This window comes from Tauraco erythrolophus, chromosome 1 (assembly GCF_009769465.1).
Source record: "Tauraco erythrolophus isolate bTauEry1 chromosome 1, bTauEry1.pri, whole genome shotgun sequence".
NCBI lineage: Eukaryota > Metazoa > Chordata > Aves > Musophagiformes > Musophagidae > Tauraco > Tauraco erythrolophus.
This window is the reverse complement of record NC_141465.1, coordinates 28670227-28690861: the sequence shown is the minus strand read 5'-3', so window position 1 is coordinate 28690861 and position 20635 is coordinate 28670227. Positions and strand designations below refer to the sequence as shown.

Below are 20635 nucleotides of genomic sequence, written 5' to 3'. Positions count from 1 at the left end.
CTATATGTCATTCAGAATTAAGAGTGATCCCAGAAAATTCTTGACGTATTAAGCCAGCAAATGCATTTGATAGTCAACTACGGTATTCTCTATTACCCAAGACTGATTAAATCCTGAGTATTTTAGGCAGCTATGTGAATTTTGAGCACTATGATGCATAACAATATTTAGCCGCAGGACTTTGGAGTCTCTTTGTGAGTGTAAGGGGGCTTGTGTTGCCATCCTCGTACACATTGGTATCACATCTCTTTTTTATGGAGGCCTTATGGATCAGCTGTACAGTGTGTTGGTAGTGCTGAGCTTGCCCTGCTGGACAACTGCGCGTGTTGGCCAAGAACGCAGCCTCATCAACTAAACCGTGTGGCTTTCACCTCTCTATCAGTGCTGCTGTCACACAGAAGACCAGGACTGGGTCCTCTCCTTTTGTGGGTGTTAGATCTGAAAGGCAGTGTCATGGCCACTGTCTACTTTCAGACACCAGAAGGAGATAAACCTCAGAGATGAAAACTATCAACAGCCAGCTAAGCATGAGTTGCAGCATCACGTGTCAACTGTCTCTGTCCTGTCCTTTGTGAAAACAGACAGCTCTGTGCGCAGTTCCTGTAGAGGTGGCTTTTCCATTCACACAGTACTACTTCAACTACAGAACAAAAAACACAGCAGTCAGTGTAGGCAGTTCCAGGTCAGTTCAACACTTTGTAGTCCTCTGTGAATGGCACACAAGGCAGTCCACAGTGAGCCTCTGGGTAAGGTGTCTCTTGGGTGAGAAAGTCCCAAAGAACTCTCTTGCTTCCATGTGCGTCTCAACTGAGTGCTTTTTGAGCTAATTTGAGCTTCTTTCAGAGTAAAAATTGATTTGTTGACGGCAGCGTGGAGCAAACATGTTTGGAGTGTTATTCAGCTGTCAAAATGTGATATTGCTGATGGGCGTGCTTTTTCTATCTCTGTACAAAAGGAGGAGCTCCAGTCTGTCATCTTGCTAATTTTCTTGCTGCATTGCTAATGTTGACCTTTTTTGGTTTTTAGCATTCCTGATTTCTTACTCGTTGTCATGTTCCCGAGTCCCTGATTCTTTATTTTTTATTTAAAGCAGAGGGGGAGGGAGATGGAGAAGCAGGTAACCTCTTGTTCATACAGAGTTTCTGAATAAAATATTCTCTGTTTTTATCTTGAAATCATTTTGTCACTGACACATCATTATCATTTTCTTTATTTAGTGAGGATAAGGTAGTAGAAGAACAACCAGAGGAAGACGAGGAGCTAACCGTTGTGGAAGATGAAGATGCTGATGACGATGATGATGATGATGGTGATGAAATTGAAGAAGAGACAGAGGAAGAGTATGAGGAGGCAACGGAAAGAACTACCAGTATTGCAACCACGACTACCACAACTACAGAGTCTGTGGAAGAGGTCGTCAGAGGTAAATTCATGGGCATTTGGCTTGGGACTGGAAAACTGATACTGCTGCTTTGCATGTTTGCCCTTTATGACAAAAAAATGTTCCAAACAGCAAAATATCCTAAGTCACAGCATCATTATGCTTCGGCTTCTGTAATTTGCATGTTGAATGCCCTCCCCTTTCCCTTTCCCATTACAAATATTCTTTGTAGATGTCTTGCCTATGAAGTGTGGTCGTTGTGTGTGATGTGGATGGAAGCAGAAAGATTGGTTTTATTTTAAAGTAACATTAAATAAAATTAGACTGCTATATGTAGCAAATTACACAGAAAACGTATGTGTGTTGAATTATCATGCACATTTGTTGCAGAAGGATAGGGAGTGTCAGTTCAAAGCAGGAGCTAGCACTAGCTGGTTTGGTCTCTTGTATTAACAGCAGTGATTAAGCATTTTGTCTGATTTCTGTTAGACACCTGTTTCCAACTTTTCTCCATGAACTAGTAATTCAGTAAAATTAGGTGAATTTAGAAAGAACTATACAGAAAAATGAGCCTGATTAATGAGTTACATTGGAGGAAGAGGAGGAGGAGGAGGAAATAGGAATGCATTGCCCAAAAAAGCAAACGTGGAGTGAGAAAGAACTCTTCATTTCTAAAATATTTTTCATTATCTTTTGTAGTTATTAACATAACTGCATTTTAAACTTTGAATTTTACCCTAGTCCACGGACAACGTAGCAACGTAATATCTTTAAATGCCACGTTTCTCTTATGATACATATTTGAATGAATGATCCTTGTATTTCTATTTTAATAAGTATAATTCCATATGATGTAAATCTTAGTAAGATGCCGATTTTTCTGCAGTGCTTACGTCTTTACCAGTAAGTGCTGGGGATGATGACAGAAAATGAGATTAAAGGCTACAGTTGAAAAGAAAGGCGGTGGGATGTGCAGGAGGCAGAGGCAAAATGGCAGCGATCGGGGCGATTCTGAAACAAGGCAGAAAACATCTGGCCTGGCTCCTTCCCTCTCCCCTTCCTTTCCCACCCCTTGTCCTCTGGGGATACTTGGGACCAAAGTGCCAGCAGAGTCCCCCATTTTGCATGTGGCAGTGTCCTTTTCTCTTGAACCGTGGTGCTGGTGTTTGGCAGAGCAGGTACGGAGCAGAGGGCTGCCGGCTGCAATTCATCACATGTGCCAGGGACAGGAGGGTGCCCAGGGGATGCTTTGGAAAAACCAGAGTTACTTCATTTAGGTTTTTCTGTTCCATCTACGTACAGATAAGCTCGCTGATCAAAAATGCTAATGCTTTACTGAAACCACTTGCAAATGTTTTTTTTTCTAAGGCTGGCAACACAATCTTGTGCGTTTTGGTCTTATGTAACTGCGTTGAGTGTTTTGCTCAGTTGTTGGAGAGCTATTTCAGTGAGGAGGGGGCGGGAGGAGATTATGTTTAAATCTTTAAACCAATTAAATATGTTTCCATATGTGAGCTTTCACCACCTGGGGATAAACTGCCCTGTTCTCGCTGGTAAATGAATATTGAGAGAGAAAAAAAGAAATAGAAGTACACTTGACTTTAATGGGATTTTGGATGAGTGGAAATAAGGAGAAATTAGGCAGAGCGTGTTTCTTTACTGAGGTTGACATTTCAAAGAGGTTAAGATGTTTAGCCTTCAGGAAAATGGTGTGTAATAGTAGGAATGTAAAATGCAAAAGAGATGAGGCGAACTGTTGAAGCCACCTTTCAAAAATCCTGTAGGAATGTATGCATTTCCTAGCTGACAATGAAACACCATTGTCCTGTTTTTCCCAGGTCTAAAATTTCCCAACTTGGGTGACTATGCTAAAATACGTGTTGCTGCAAATGAGGTGAGAGTAATCCATTACCGATAAAAGTTTTCAGTGCAGTTCCACCACAGCCCATTGGTCTGCTTGAGCTCCAGCCCTCCTGGGTGCCATGGAGGGTGCCAAGACCATCCCTGAGTGTAACTGCTGTCTGCCAGAGCTGCACCATGCCAAGTGCTTGCTTATTTATAAACATGGAAGTGCCCAAATAACGTACAGCCTTGGCCTTTGCTGCACTTCAGCGAAAGCTTCCTTCGGGGCCCTCATCCTCCTGATACAACCAGCAGATCTGGCATAGAAGCTTCTCTGGTGAGCATCTGCAGTTGTTGCTGTTGCAAATAGGAAAGTTTGTCACTTGCTCTTAGTGCAAATGAAAAAGGCAGAGGTGCCTCGTAGGCAACGTACGTGTTGAGAAGTGGTCCATACGCCTTGAGACACCTTGAAAGTCTGTCTGGATGGGGTTGGAACTAGATGATCTTTAACGCCCCTTCCAACCCTAACCATTCTATGATTCTATGATTAGCATTAAAAAGCACAGAGAGTGAGTTTGTCCAGTTTCAGAGGAGTTGCCTTTCGTTTGTGAAATCAACGAAGAGCAACTGTTCTAAAACCATAAATTAGAATCTGATTGTGGGTTGATACTGAGCCTGTTCTCCCCCAGATCAGTGGAGTGATTGCTGTCAATCATAAATAATTGAAAAGCATAAATGTATTATACTTTAAAGACACTTGAGCTATTGTAGAATCATTTTGTCAGCAATTTTATTTCAGCGCATATTTTAATGAATTGTGATCAAAATAGCAATAGTAGAACCACTTGCAAACTTATTTTCAGTGAAAAGGAAGTTAGTCTTGCCTAGAGAATGGGAGAGGTCATTGGCAGGAGGACAGTCTTTCCATTCAGTTTCTGCAGCAACTGTATTTTTATGAGCTATAGTGTTTATTAAAAAATGTGGATAAACTTTCCGTAGCACAGTGTTTGCCAGTATTCACTTTCCTGCCTTTTGCGAGGGACCGTTTTTACTCTCCGTTCACATGGAGTAGGACAGCAGATCCAGTTTAAACTTTCAGATGCGCTCTTGCTGGGCTTCAGATGTTAAAGCCAGCCAATGTGGGTCTGAGGTTACAGGGATCCAAAGAGTGAAATTGATGTCAAGTCCATGTTTTTCATCTTTGATCACCAGGAGATGTTATCACTGAATTTGTGCTGAAGAAAGTGTGGCTTATTTATGAAGCTCTGCAGGAAAACTGTGGCTTTTGACTTTAGTCTCTCTGCTGGCCGGGATTTAAGCAAGGGAGCGGTTTGATTTCTGCTGTCATCGTCGCAGCATCACGGGTGTTGCAGAGCTGCTTCCGAGGCATCCAGGCTCCGGGTGATTCTTTCAGTGCGTGACCAAAGCAAGCAGGAGCGCTGCTCCCCCGTCATGTGCAATTGGTTGTGATTTCGTTTCTGCTCTGCTTCAGCACAGTAGGTGACAAGAAAAATGAGTCTCTCTTGGCGTACAACAAAGAATAAGCAATTTCAGCGTAGCGCTCCCCGTCAACATGGCAGTCAATCAGGTCTCGTTTAAAGGAGAGCAGCGGGGTCAGCGCAGCAGCCTGGCGGAAACACTTGGCAGCTTCTTCGCGCGCCTATCAGCAGATGCAGGAGATTCAGCAGCATAAGCTTGACCTGCCTTGTCTAGCGTGTAATGCTGCCCTTTAGCAATCGGTTTTGCTTCCTCTAATTCAGTTGGATTTCTTTTAAACAGTTAGGAAAGAATTTAAGTAGTGCTGCTGGACGTGACATTTTAACTATGTTTACAATCTGGAGTTGCAAGTGAGAGACCATATGCTGGTTTTCTAGCAAGAGAAGTGTAGCCTGATGTTCGTGTGGTAGCTCTTAGCTTTATTGATCTAGCATGGTGGGTTTTTCTTCTGAAAATTTTTATGTCTAAAAGACTTTTAGACATTCAGTGACATCTACCATCAGTGATGTTCAGTGACAGCTACCATCTATTCTAAGGCAAGGGGGGTTAACCCTGATTGCTAGACCCATCAGCTGTAAATATTGGGTTAGTATTAGTAGAATATACTAGTTTAATTGGGCTTTTTTCACCCTCAATAGCTTTGCCCCATTTCCATCTTTGAAAGGTTATTATCTTCCTTTTAAAGTAGTAGTTCCTTGCTCTTCTTCATTTGCTTTAAAACTATGCAGTATACTTCAGTGGAAAAGTGATAATGTGTAGCTGTATTCCCTATTAAGAAAATATTGATAGGTTGCTATATGAATAGTACACATTGTGATAACTGCTGGGTTTTTTGTTAGGAGATGTTCATTAAGGGTGATAATCTACACTAACATATGAACAAGAGGTGATAAAATTAACCTAATGGATTTGCATTAAAATAACTGTAGCTTTTAATTAGACATTCTAAGTTAAAGCACAGCTATTCCACCATAATGTAATACTTCAAGATGTGTTGCAATTAGAAGAAATCTTTTTTATGATCTAGTAATCTCGTTGATAGAAAAGCAATATATTATTCCTATTTTGGGTCAAGGACAATAGTGATCTTTTACATAAGGCTGGAGAATGGAGAGTGGATCTATTTGAAATACATCCTACCAGAAGAAATCCCAAAAAATTCTATTTCCCTTGAGAAAATTTCATTTTACTGTATTGAAGGAATAAAGAACAGAATAATTTGGTTTGCTGTGTAAAAAGACTGGAATGCACTTTGGGATTAATCCTCATATTCACTGTCTTGCCATGTTAGCATAATCATGATGCCATGTAGAAACTATACCTTTTCTAAAATATACATAAATTCAAGAAGTTTTATTGACCCACATTCAAAATCAAGCCGTGGTTTTTGTTTGAATTCTGGCCGTCAGTGGTAGTTGTATAGCACCTTGGTTCAAAATGTAGTTGTGTTGTGCACAAGTAAATAGAAAATGTATTTTTACATATTTGTCCTGCTTCAAAATTGTAAGGCTCTGTGTTCTAGCCAAGTACACAATTATAGGGTTTGTTATGTTCCAGATATCCCCCTCCAGTAGCTTCAGAATAAATATTAGAGAGAGAAATTCAATCATAATTGTGCAGGATGGAAATTACAATTTTAGGGTAGAGCTGTTCTTCAGTATTGTGTTTAGAACTCATCATTTTGCTTTTTTTTAACTTTCTCTGTAGAAAGTATTTTAGCAACTGTGTAGGTTGTGCACGAACTTTATTCCTAGAATATGTGCCGACTTCACAGCTGTCTCCTCCTAATTCTAAAAACCTCTTCTAAAATAGCTTTTGTCTTTAAAGACTCAAACTAAAATTTGGCTGCCTCTTCTAACCACATATTCAGAATGAGGAAGTTTTGTTTTAGTGAAATTAGCTTTAAATATTCCCTTTTGATTAGTTCATTGAGCGAAACAATATTGTGCCTTTTTGGAACGTGAACAGCATAACTGGAAGAAGAACAGAGTGCGTTTACTCTTTAACTTGCCTAATTTTTCTCAGCTCCGTTAAAAAATGGAGACTAATATAGATACATGTGTATTAATATCTTCGAACTGTAGCTTTCAGTTCCTGAAGGCACGGAAGCCAAAATTACTCCAATTGTAATGTTCTGTATACTAGCACACGATAAAGTGGAGCATACCCCTCATTATGTATATTTGAGAGGTTTATTCCTCTCTTCCATTAATCAACTGCTCTGTTCTTTAGTGAAATATAAATGATAAAATATAAGATTGTGATCCTATATACTTAGGCAAGTAAGTGTTCTAGGCCCTTGTTTAAGACTCGTTTGGGTCCCACGTGATTCTGATACACAGTTTGAACTTATAGCAACACAGGCAGAGCAAACCCTGACTAGTGCTCATGAGTTGCTTCATTCCACCCGTGTGATTTGTTTTTATATACTTGACAATATCAACTTCAGACTTCAAGGGCTGGTAGTATAGAAAGAATCATCAACACAAGATATTTTCCATTACTCTGGCTAAATTAAAGAACTTGTATTATTTATAAGCCAGCATGATGGTATCTTTCTGCTGTAGCATTAAGGTAAAAGAGGTTTTTCAGAGGTGTAAACTCAGCATAGGACCCAACTTCCAAGACAGGTTGGAGTTGGTAGTCTAACTCCTCCTCTTTGTCCTTTTTTTCTTAAATCCCTTCAAATTTAATTTCTGGTTTAAGGTTTGGAACTGACTGTGCCAGCATTTAAATGAGCTTAGTTCTCATGATCTTGTAAATAAATTCAAATCCTGAAGAAAATACCGAGTAACCTTGATGTTTACAGCGATATAAATATGTAAATGTAGCTTTAATTTTTTTCCCCCCATTAGAAATTTAAATTTTATTTCAGATTCCTCAATTGAAAATATTGGTGTTCACACAGTAAGAGTTAGTCCATGTGGAAAAAAAAGGCATGGATCTGAGATTTTGAAATAAAGCAATTACAATTTCACTTTGATTTAAAGTCAATCTTCTTCAAGGAACAGAAAAAAACAATTTATATGGTAATGAAAAATTTTAAAATACCATTCAGAACCATATTTTATGTTTCCCTCTGTAAAAACCGATCATCAAAAGCATCTGAAATATTTGCACATAAATTCTAATTGGCTCTACTTACAGCATTTTGGTAAATGAGTGTTTATGGAAGCACTTTGTGTAAAGCCACTATAAATCAATGTCCACGCACTTGAAGACTGTATTTCCTAGGGTGCTGAAATCTGTGCTTTTCAAAGAAAAAATAACACAGTCAGTGCTGATGTTTAGTGTAACTGATTGATTTTCACTATATCACTTTAACTATTAATTTAGAAGCGAATCAAAAAGCTTTGCCACAGCACTGTCCTTCAGGGAATCATCTACCTGCTTGGTTAGAAACAACTGCTTTTGCATCGATAGGCTGGAGTAAGTGTGAGAAACGTGGAATGAGGGAAGTTGAATTGTACTTTCCTAGTTATCTCAGAAATAATTTGGCATATCTAAGATTGCAGAGAGGGGAGGATATTGACAACTATAACCTTTGGTTTAGGACACAGAGAAGATGAGAGAAATTTTACTATTGAAGACGGATGGTTTGAAAACTGTAAGCATCTGAAAATAGAATTTAGACCACTTATGAACCTGGATTGTAGCAAAGACTTGTCCTCTTTAATTTTATACAGTTTCCTGGAGCCAAAGGCGAAAATGCATCTTTGGAAGGGAGAGAGTGAGCGAGTTCCTTAAACAAAGCAAAGCTCACCATTAATGCTGTACTTGATACAAATTATTTGTGATATCAAGTAAAATTGAATTACACAGTGGCAAAAAGTAACTCATCTTTTAATCAGTTTTCAGCAACAAGATTAATATATGAAGCAAAGGCAGCGTTTAATTTTTTGATGAATCATTTAGCAATGTATGCTGCCTGCTGCTAATATCTGTGAAAATACCATAGCTCATCCATCTTAAGCATTAATTACTACACTCAGTAGCAGTGAAAGGGGAAAAGGTATTTGGATTAATAGCCCAAGAAGACCTGTTGAATTTCCCATCTCTCTGCACTTCATTTCCCAGTCTTCTCAGATGAGGTGGTACAGCTGAAGATCAAACGCGGTGGCTTTTTTCTGTAAGAACAAGTGATGGGGATATGGAGATGCATTGGAGAAGCAACTGGCCCACCAACAGGAGCAATGGGACCATTTTGCAGGCATTGAGGCTGGTTTAAAAACGTTATCTTCACCCCAAAGCAGGGGTGAAGGAACACTACTCTGAGCCCTCCACAGAGAACAGGTGGTGGTGGCAACACTAAGAAAGGAGTGACAGCAGCAAGAAGTTTCGTACGCTGGGCCATCAACATGCTTCCCTCAAACAGAGCAATGGTAAAACAGTAACCCAGAGTGTTTTTTCCCCCCTCTTGTTTATATTCATTTAGGTCATAACCTGTTTGCACAGTAGACCCTTTCTCTCTGCGATGAAATAATTGCCCTTTAGGTTTCACCAATAGCAGTACAGTTGGCTGTGCAGGCTGGATGTCCCTCCACTGCCCTGCACTGTCACCACCAACCTGGTGGGAGATGACAGGTTGGGCATGAGGCAGATCTGTCTGCCTGCCAGACACTGGGCTGCGGTGCTTCAGGCTTGCTCTTTTTAATGTATTACCCCGTGGTTCCCTGAATGCTTGTCCAAGTGCATCTTCACATGGAAAAATTACTTTAGTTTCCAAAGAGCCAATTCCTTGTTACCACTGGCATCAGTTATTTGATGGGCAATTACCTTCACTTTTGCACATGCAAAAAAATCTCCACTGCTATTTCTGTGAGAGAGGTACCTATAGGATATTTCAGGTCAAATCTGTGAACCATTCCCATTCTGATAGCACTTAACAGTGCAATATGAAGTAAATCAGACTTTATAGCAGAACTGGTAATTTGAGGGAAACCTAGAAGGTCCTTACTATGTGGATAGAGGTCAGCCCATACTCAACATTAACTAAGAAAGACTTGAGTTGCAGAGACCTTTGTGTTTTTTGAAATGACATTTCCCATCAGCAAAAATCCTGCTGATTATACCTGTCTCTAATGTCAAGAGTCATTGTTCGTTTTTAATTGACATGTGGCGGCTCTTCCAAGGCTGTGCAAAGTTAGCTTTGTGTGAAGATTTGACTGTGTAATTGGATGGTGGGACTGGATTTGATTTTTAAAATAAATCAGAAGAGATACTTGTGTACTAAATGTGGTCTATAATTAATCATATGGTTAATTGTAGTTAATGTGTTACACAATTAAATATGCTTATTTTGTTTTTTCTTAAAGTAAAAAAAAAATAGTATTCCTTCACTCCCTGCTATTCCTTTCCCCCCCTAATTGCTTGGTACAGAATTGTGACTTTTGTAGCACATCCTTGATGGTCAAATACACTTGAAGCTGTTTCTCTTAGACCAAACATATGCTCCCTAAAATTGATTCTTGATGTTATTTATAGACAGGATATGTGAATATGGTAAACATATGTAAAATTATGCCCATATTATATATTTAACGAAATGTAACTATACACTGACTGCTAATGACAATTGGACGCAAAATCTATTTATAAATAGTGATGCTCCTCGGGAGAGTGAAGTGATGGATCAGGACAGACTCTGAAAAGTGGGGTTCTTTGTGGCCAAAATCTGAGAGGTTATGAGCGTGTGGGGGATTTTCAGTACTAATACACTGATATTTCTTAATACCTTGCAACCCTTGGGGATCTGCCTTCCACAAAATTCAAATATATGCAGAGGACTTAGAAGCCTCTAGCTGAACGTACCAGTTTGTCTGCCGATGCAGTGCGTGGGATGAAAGCAAATGGAGGGGCGTATTGGTGTTTAACATTATGTAGATTTGAAATGACTTATGCAGCACGTTGAAGGATAAAACTGTTTTTGTCTGTTTGGAACATTATTGGTAAAGGGCTATACGTTTACATGTGTAATTGGCTGAGTTCCAAATTGTGGGCAGAATTTGCTTTGTCTTCCTTTAATTTGTGTGGTTTGGTTCTTCCCTCAGGTTTTCATGTAGGCAGAGACTGTGGCAGTTCATAATGAACACAAACACAAACCGTTTCAATTTTTTCCTGTATATATTCACTGGGGATGAGATTTCCTCCCATGGATGGGCCAAAGCTATGGCAGTAATTTTATATATGTGAGCCCTCGAACTATGAATTGTAAACCTTTTGCCAGGCAGCTTGCAAGAGGGAGTTTCTTTGGCAATGACTATTTATAAATACATGTCTTAAGAGAATTTGTTTTCCTCTATAAGTCATCAATATTTTTATTTTGTTTTTTCTTTTGTATAACCTATGAAACCTCAGTTGAGGGGCAGGGAGGATCTGTAGCTAGAAACCAGCAAGAAAAAAAGTGGCACGTTCTGCTTTCAGATGTTCCCCTTGCAGACAGGCTTGGGCAGGAATCTGCCTGGGGCCATCAGCAGGTCTCGTGGGCAGGAGCTCCTGGGGTGGTTGTACCCCTCTGGCCTGGAAGCAGACAAAACTTCGCGCTTCTGCCGTTGCCACCGTGCTGGAGCTTGTTTCAGGGCAACAGTGCTGAGTGTGCAGAAGAAGTAGCTAAAAACATAACAATGTAGGCAGGCTAAGGAGACTTAGTGGCACAAATCTGGGTCAGTTCAAAATTCACCTTTGCTGTCTCTGGGGTGGTTTTCCAGGGAGGGGTTTCCTGTTCCCCAAAACACCTCCTTGGTGCATCTCCTTCCTCGCTGGCATGCGTGGACATTGAGAGGCACCTAACTAAGAATCCAAGACAATACCATTTTCACGCTAAATGTGGTTCCTCCGGGTCTCCTGTGACTAGAGGTGTGCTCTGAGCAAGCCGAGACGGGTCCCTGCCGCGCGATGATCTCCCGCTGGTACTTTGACGTGGCCGAAGGAAAGTGCGCGCCCTTCTTTTACGGCGGCTGCGGCGGGAACCGGAACAACTTTGACTCGGAGGAGTACTGCATGGCGGTCTGTGGCAGCGTCAGTAAGTGCCCTTCCACGCCTCGGGAGCCGACCCGGGCTCGCACTAACCCCCGGCCGCGGTCTGTCCCGCGCCTCCGCTCTCCGCTAGATCCTCATTAGCCTCTCGCTAACCCAGCATGGTAGTGGGCGGCTTCTTGGTGCTGTAGACGGGGTCTGCAAGTAGGTAGCGAAAAGCCTAACGCTTCCTTAGATGAGGTCTTCGCACTCACCTTCTCTTAATTCTCTGTCGAAGCGTGCTGACGCTTCGTGTGCCTCTGTGTGTGTGTGTGTACAGTGCATGTGCAGGGAAAAACACCGTCTTCAGGGAAGGCTCAGGTAAGTTTGAGAATAGCTCATAGCTTGTACAGTGTGTTTTGATGTATTATTTCTGACCTTTTTTAATCAAAGAAATGTAAGCTCATTAAAATATCAGAATATTTATTTCCAGATTTTTTTTCTTTTTGTTTGTTTGGTTTTTAGTTTGTTTGAATACTTCATGTGCGTTTGCGAAAAGGGGAGAAATTGCATTTGATTTTCTTAGGTTTCCCTGAGGGCTGCGATGCACGTGGATGCCAATCACCTCCCACTTACTTCGTTCAACACACCATATATTTTAATGATCATTTTCCCTGAAGAAAGTGTGTTTGCACTGTGATTTTTTGATTTGAGAAGGATGGCTTTCTCTATCACAGGATACTGCAGCTGGTGAATCAAGCACTGGATTTGTCAGCTGGGTTTTGGTTCAGAAGCTTCTGGTACGCTCCCCTCCCATCTGCCCTGGCTACATGTACTCTTGAGAGAGTGTTGGCTGCCATTGATATCTGACGCAGCAAAGAATGAATACCTATCTCCCTGTGCCGCCTGCTCACGGAGCAGGGGAGGAGCAGAACAGAAGCAGCATGATGGGGCTGCTTTTAGCAGATATTTTCCAAACTGCACCTAGGAATGTTTTCAATAAGTAGAAGGCTTAAAATGCACACAAACACAGGCAGCAAGGTGTGCTGTGTGTGCAAGGGAGCAGGAGAGCTGACCTGTGTTTTATTGGAGCGGGAACAAGAGCAGTTGTGGAGGCAGGATGGCTGCTCTGGTGCTCCAGCTGCATTTCATCTCAACGTCTTTTAGAGCTGTTTATGACAAAGCTCCATGGAGGGATGTGGAGAAAGTCTACCACAAGGTGAGTGAGGAGGATACCTCATGGATAGTGATCAGCTTCTGCAACAAGACAGAAGATGTAGTGATGAGAGAGAAGAACTATGTGTAGGTTGGAATGAAGACTGTAAGATATTTGCTAAAAGAATGAAATTCTGAGCCATTGAGTTCCTGTGTTAGATAAGGTGTTTCCAGAGATACAAAACATGGTTTGTTTCTGCCCTATGACAGGCAAGAAAAACGGGGGCTTTGGAAAGAGTTAAATTAGGACAGTAGTAAAAAAAAAAAAAAAAGGAATATTAAAGAAGAAATAATTATGCAGTGAAAAAATGCAGAGTATGTGATATTGACAAGCAGTTGATATTGAAGCTGATATTGATACTGAAGGTAGCTGGCTCATGCAGATCAGAAGCATAGAAAAAAACTGCAGAGAGAGATGTTGAATAATAACCCTAGAAAAGCCACTTGAACTCTTTTACATTTAGTTTCAGATAGCTGAGATAGGCTATCTTTCAGATAGGCTGTGTTTATTCTTTACTGTTATGGCAAATAGAGAATTTGTAAAGGACAGTTACCTTTTTCAGTCACTCATAGGTGAGTATCATCCTGAAGTGGTAACTGGATCCCAGGCAAGGTGATGGCCATCAAAACTAATAATGGAAAGTAGTTGAGAAACTGAATCTTTTGCTACTTTGCATCTGGAAGTAGTCCCAGTTAGCAAGGGAAGAATGATAGGACTGAACATGATTTACCTGCACAGAGCTTTGGATACTTCAGGCGTTTGCCTTCATCTGTAAGAGGCAAAGGAAAGTCACCTACCTCTGATATTATACCTCTTGTGACACGACCTGTTCCTTTCCCCAGAAATTAAAAATTAGAAAAAAATAAAAGGGGCGGTGGGGGAGGGGAGCATGAGTGTCTTCATCCTTAACATTTCCATGTCCAACAAGGTAGGATTAAGTGAAAAATAGCTATTGGCCTTTTTTTGCTTAGCGTTTTACTTTCATGGTCAGTAGAATAGTTTCTAAAAGCTGCATACACTGTTTCTTGTTGGAAAAGTCAGCCTTTTCACATACCTGGTAGGAATTAGGAATTATTACTGCCTTTGTCAGTGTTAAGGCTGGACAACAGTATAAATAAGGACTTGTAGTAGATCTTGACTTGTGCAAGATTGCAGTTGTGTTGAGCATCCAGTTTTTACAGGTTTGTTTTGGCTCCTGCTCTTCAAGCTGAGCCATATGGATGCGTTTCTTTGTCCGAATTCTGCAATGACATTCTGTGCAGACTCAAAGATCTCCTAATGTTGTGCATCTTGCGTACAGAGCTGCAGTTACTCACCCAGCATTTCAAATCTGAGTTTCATTTCTAGCTTTGATAATGCTGCAAAAGTATTACTCAGAGGGAAGGATGTTGCTGACTGAAAGAGCAGTCACATAAAAAAGACAGACTTCATGAGAATTATTCTTGGAGGGATGAGACTGATTTGTCATATTGATAATGCAGTGGTGTTGCCTTTCATATACAGATTGTAGGTGAAATCATAGCTTTGACTGCTTGTAAAAGTAAGCAACAGACAAATGAATCTATGGTGAAAGTGAGATGAGACTGCTCATGTCCACTTCCAACAACCCAGTGATCTTTTTGCAGGAAATCTTCTGCTACAAGGGATGACCTCGGTCATGATCTGAAAAAGAATATTGTACATTTAATGAAACTTGGAAATTAGATTGTCTTCCTTTTTCAAACTTGTCTCTTGGCAGCGAAAGTTGTACAATTTCTGCTCGTGCTGCTCGGGAAGATAAAAGATCTTTTCTAAGACTGGCCTTTCTTATGTAACATATGAAGTGAAAAATGAAATAAGAAACAACTTCTAAATTTGCTGTATCCATTAGGATATTCAGATAAGCCCAGGAGATTCTTCTCTATCTCATGGAAATTGTTTTGGGGTTTTTTTTTAGGTTCAGTTCAACAAAACAATGCCAAGAGCGTTATCACTTGTGTTCTTTCCATAGGTGTCTTGGTTTACTTTGTGATTCCCAATTTTTGGTCTGAGTCATTTTCTCTTTAAGGAAAATGGAGTTAGGTTGAGTACTTGAGCTGGTGTTGTCTTTTAAAATAGATCTCCCAGAGGGCTTTTTACTGGTTTTCTTCAGTAGTTTCTCAAACAACATTTGAGTCTATAGGATACACTTTCCAAGCTATTTTTAAGTTATCTTTTTGTTCCTGTATTTTCCTGTTACTTCAGTGTGTTCTATACTCTGATCTTTACACCGGTTATTTCTGTTCCTAAAATAACTTTATTTTCCTCTATTTTCATCTACTGTTTCAGTATCAATATACTGTTTCTCCTTATTTTCCATCATTTTGCTGAATAGAAAGGGTAATGAAAATAATTAGAAGTGTTGAATATGGTAAGTTTCAGCACTTAAGTGACATCTTGTATTTGGTACCTATCTAATGTCGCTGAAAGGGATTTTTTTTTTTGTACCTGGCTGTAGCAAGCTTTGAATCAGACAAACACCACCCTCATCCCAATCCCACAGAAACAAATTAAAAAAACAGTGGGGAAGAGTTTCTATCTAGGCCATCCCTGTTCTGTCCTGTCTTGCTCCTCGCTCATCACCTTTATTCCATTTTATTTTTGTGCCTCCCCACCCCCCCCCTTCATGCTTATTAATTTACTTCATTCCCTAGTCCTTTTCTGATATTCACATTATTGTTGCTCCCTTGTGTTCGATAAAAATCCAGTGATCCTCTCTTAGGCAGGAGATGAGATGGACACTAAAACATCTTTGCTTTGTCTAGCTGTGGTTTGCTTTGCAGGATAAACTGCTTACGTTTTACAGAGAGTAATATGAAATAGTGGATAGTGGTTGGGTTTCCCTTGAATAGTCAGGAAAGGGTGAAAGAGTGGGATATGAGTTTATTTCTCCCATAATGCATTGAAATTGAAATTAACCAAAACCTGAGGATGTTCAGTTGTCAGAAATACTCATACACTATTAATACAGAAAGTATGGATACTGAATACTAATATCCTTAACGTATTGTCTACAGAAAAAAAAAATAAATCGTGTTTTATTTTGCTTCCTTGATGAAGTCACTCTGCCTTGATCTGAAAAGGTGGGTCTGTCCTGTCGTGCAAAGAAAGCTTTAGACTCTCGCCTCTGTCAACGAGTTTGACCGATGCTCTGAGGTCTGACAAAAATGATTTATCTGTTGAATGGGAGCTACTGCTGTCAAATTTTTTCATTCATCACGCAGCTACATGGGAATTGATGCATAATTGCCCTAGAAGTAGAAAGCATTAAGGATCTCGTTAACCGGTTCCTTCAGCCTGCTAGACCACATGTGCTCTTTATTGATTTTTAATAAGGATGTTCAATACTGTCTACAGTTTCTATTCAATATAAGGAGTCAAACTTCTACTGTGAGACTGGTCATGATGGCTCCTTGAAGTCATTAGAATCATCAGACCGTTAATTCAGATTTAATGACCTACGAGTGGATATGTATTGACAAGAATAAGCAGAAGATGGTAAATTGCTGTTATCGAAGGAATGATTTCTGTCTTATTGTCATACTAAAAAGTAACCTATTGTATTAATTTTTTCACTTGCCTCTTAGTTGTTGCTTGTTAAACATCCTTACAGCTATGGGAAATAAATTTTTTCAGTAAGTCCTGTTTTGAAATTATGTTGATTTCATTTCAAGTCATAGTATTTATTCTCTAGGCTAAGTATTGTAAACTTACAAACTTGCTAAATCTGTTGGTGATTTTTAGGTGGCAGATACTTTATTTCCATTTCAAAAGGAAGATATGAAAAGAAACACACTAAAAGCTATGTTTTTATAATATACATGGAATTTCACACCCTCTTAAATATAGATGAAAATATTGTGCACAAGACTAAGACTAATACAAGGGATCCACTCTTACTGCTTTTCATATAGGCTAACTTCAGATTAATATTGGTCTGTCCCTCATAATTGATGAGATTGGTCTTAAGGTGCTTCCATTTCATGCTCTTAAATGAGGGGAAAATTCATGATCTCTAGCGTTTTACAGTGTCCAGTTCTCCTCAGAGATACTGCAAATAACAATCTGTACCTTTTCACAGCAAAGGCTTATAAGATGATACTCCTGTTGTCAAGAATTTCCTTTATCCGTTTGTTCTTTCTTTGGGATCTTGACATCTCCCTAGTTAGCAGGAAGTAAAAATGTTCCAGCAGCTGTACTTGGCACACCAACTTTCAGAGCGTGCCTAAGGCATTAAAAGAGCTGCAGTGCATTCCTGTAAGCAGAATGATGAAGTATATCCAATTTTTAGTTAGGTAGCACATTTTAATCCGTATTTATTGTCTTATTTACTGGGTGAGTGCACATTTTGTCTGTACAACTACAGAGACTGCTTGAGCTCGAGGTCAGATAGGAGGCTGGAAGACAGAAAGCAAGCCACGTCTGGAGCACGTTCATCTGGACTGGGTGATACTGCCCTTTCGCTGCTCATGAGCTTTGCGGGGGATTTGGCAGGTCTCTGTCTGTAAAAGCAGCAGAGCTGGCAAGTTGCTTCGTGCCAGGAATGGGTTTTTTTCGACAATACACTTGTATAGTGCTGGAAAATATTCATCACAGCAACTAGCTACAATACTGGTTTGTCATGGCACTACAGGAGATATAATTTAAAATACAGAAGTCTAGTGATATTTCGAATCTTAAAAATCTGCCTTTGTAAGTAGTAATATTGCAAGGAAGCATTTCACATATCAAATGTCAAGTCTTTTATTTGAAAGAATAAAAAAACCCCAAGTTATTACAAATTCACTAAGCCAGTCACACTAGGACGACCTGTTGCTTCATCACAAAGACTCTTTACATTCAATTGTCTTACTGCTTCCCAAATTAGCAGTAAAGGGGATATTACCTCTCAAGACTTCAATTACATGTGTCCCTCTCCCACCATTTCCAGCATGAATTGCCTGTATCTGCTGGGTTTTATTTTCTCTGGCATGAAAACTCAGCTGAATTGCCTCTTGGTGAAGTTGAGACCAATTTTAAATAGTGTAGATGAAATATTAAGAAAAACATATTTTTCAGTTTTCATGCATTATGAGTGCTTGACACTTACCATTCAGTGCCTAGGAGCTGTAATGGGATGAATTCTAATATAATCTATTTAAATTGTTAATTTTGGCTACCACCTTTAGTGGGTGCAAGTGACTAATTTCTGTTTCCTTGATTGCTTCATCTATATAAATTTGCACTGTATTTCACCCTTGAACCACACGTTGAGCCAGTGTTGGTCTGGGCCTGTTTAAAAAGCAATTGAGTAAAGTTTAGGATTCATAAGGGAAATGATGAGTAGTGATAATTTCAAGCACTAGGGATTTCATTAATATAATGTATTACTGTAGACACTGATTTTGCTGTAACTTGTTTTGTTGGGACTAACCACAGATCTCTTTCTTGACTCAGGAACTTGGTGACTCTTTCTTACAGCCTTGGCAGAGGCACATTCAGGAGAATTCTTCTGTCTTGTATTTGTTCACAGGAATTTCATTTGATGTAACAGGTGAAGAATTTAATAGGGTTTTTTCCCTCATAAATATTTAAATTTATGGTGACAAATCAAAAGAGAATGACCTTGAAGTAGAGGATAGCAAAGATGCTTGAGGAAAGTTTGCTTTGGGGACCTCCTCCCAAGCACAAAATGAGTCAATGAACTCGGAGGGGGTGGTCTGAGAAATTAATGGCCAAGATGAGTGTCAAATCGCTGAGCAAGGCAAAATTGCATTTGTCAGGGCTGGTGAAAGGAAGTTGCGTTCACAGATACGCAATGAAAGCACGATTGCCAAGTTCAAGCTGTGCATGGATAGGAAATGTATCCTGAGGTTCTTACACAGAAGGATTCTTATATGGGGAAATTTAACTTAAACCTAGTTTAGGTGGCAAGTATCAACTTTAGTTTAGAAATAATGAGAGTATGTTTTTGTTGTGGTTGTTGGTTGGTGGTTTTTTTTATTTCTTTCCAAGAAGTATCTGTGAGGGATTTCACTAAACTGTCTTTCAAACTGCCTATTGTTTTGAAGCCATACCAACTATTTAAATTATAACATACTAAAGTAAGATAGGATTAGTCTTTGCAAAGTACAGTTCAAGAAGGAATGTAGCTTTTAAACATGTGATTTCTCTATCTCAATATGCTTAATTATATTTTCAGGCCAAGGTTGCAACACTGACCTGTAATTATTCTTTGAATACTAATACAAATCTTGAAATATTACAGAAACTATACCCAGTCTTTTATGAAAAAGTGGTTTAGCCTTGACAAGTAATAAAAACAATGAGATATCCCAAACTATTAAGAAAGGAAAGAGCATCCCTCTGGAACACTGGGTTCTCTTTCATGTGTTACCTCTCTTCATGTCACCTGTGCCTGGAATCTCTTTCATTTAAACTAGTAGACATTTTTCAGCAATATGCTTTCTAATCTGCTTTATAAACATTCATCTAATCTAACAAAATTTTGGAAGCTAAGAGGCAGCTTGAAATTGAAGGTGGAGAAGTCAACTCTCAGAACTGATGATTCTCTTTACTGCTTCAGATGTGATCCCTTAGCATACAACCACTACTGTTACAGGGGGCATTTTGTCTTACTTCAGTAACAACATACCTATATTTTTTTCTGACAGAAGAATTTATTTCTTTTTATGTGGTCTGTTAGTCCATGTTTTGTGCTTTCTGAGTCTCCACCATTGTAGTCAGAATTCCTCAGTTTTTAATAAGAACACTTTACTTTCAAAGACTTTTTGGATGTCTTAAAGATAATCGTCAAAACGTGAAGATAAAGCAGATGTGTGAGATACATAAAAGCTGTCTGAATGGTTATGTGATCAGGCTGAGTAACAAATATGTAGTTGAAATGGATGAGCCTTAACATCAATGAATGACTTAATGGGAGTTTACGTTATTGAGCATCTTTGCTGAAAATTAAAGATTGGGCAGCTGGAGTTGAGTGGCCTGAAGGACAGGAGTACCAGGCTCTGATCATGATCAGCACAGTTCACTGCTCTGCAGTTACCTTCCAGGCAGGGAGATGTGCTGAAGAGCCACAAGGCAGAAGATCTGGCTCCCAGAACTCCTACCAGTCCAGAGGCGATGCCAACCCTTGGAGCACGGCAGTGCTGTCTATTTGCCTCACAAAACTCTGAAAAGAAACACTTACAGGTAAAATACTAAAACCAGGGACGTGTCTGGTTTTCATTCTCTCAAGATCTCTTTTGTGTGGTTGACTGTGGGAGGAGCTCTGCCCTCCTCTTTATTCTTTAGTTTTAGACAGGGTTCAGAAAGTGGTCTTGGTGACAGTGTGTATGAAGAAAAAGTAATTAAAAGTGAAAAGGAATGGCACTTTGCTTGCTGGTCCAGCTTGCAGTGCTAAGAATGAGAACACTTGTCTCTATAACGCAGTGGATTATCATTTTTATATAGAATCTAAATACACTCACTATTCTGTGTCCCAGTACTGATCTCTAGTAGAAAGCATGAGGATAAAAGTTACATACAGTTCGGCAAATGCTTTTCTCCAAGTAATTAAATTATATCAAACTTAACAATTTCTTATATAAAACCTCATCCTGGTACATCCTTTTCCCTATGTTTAAAATAATGGTAATTTGCTGCAATCTTAGATAAACCTTTCTCAGCCTTCATTTGTCTTGTATCATTCAGCCAGTAATTTGTCTGTTTCATAATAAAAAGGTGATCTT

At 39.5% G+C, this 20635-nt stretch overlaps 1 protein-coding gene across 1 annotated transcript in view; it reads left to right on the top strand.

Moving 5' to 3' along the window:
* Positions 1–20635, top strand: part of APP (amyloid beta precursor protein) — a 189946-nt gene that overhangs the window by 88337 nt on the left and 80974 nt on the right. The window contains 2 exon segments of the mRNA XM_086631552.1: positions 1218–1423; positions 11574–11741. Coding sequence (XP_086487678.1) covers positions 1218–1423; positions 11574–11741 — 374 coding nt within the window.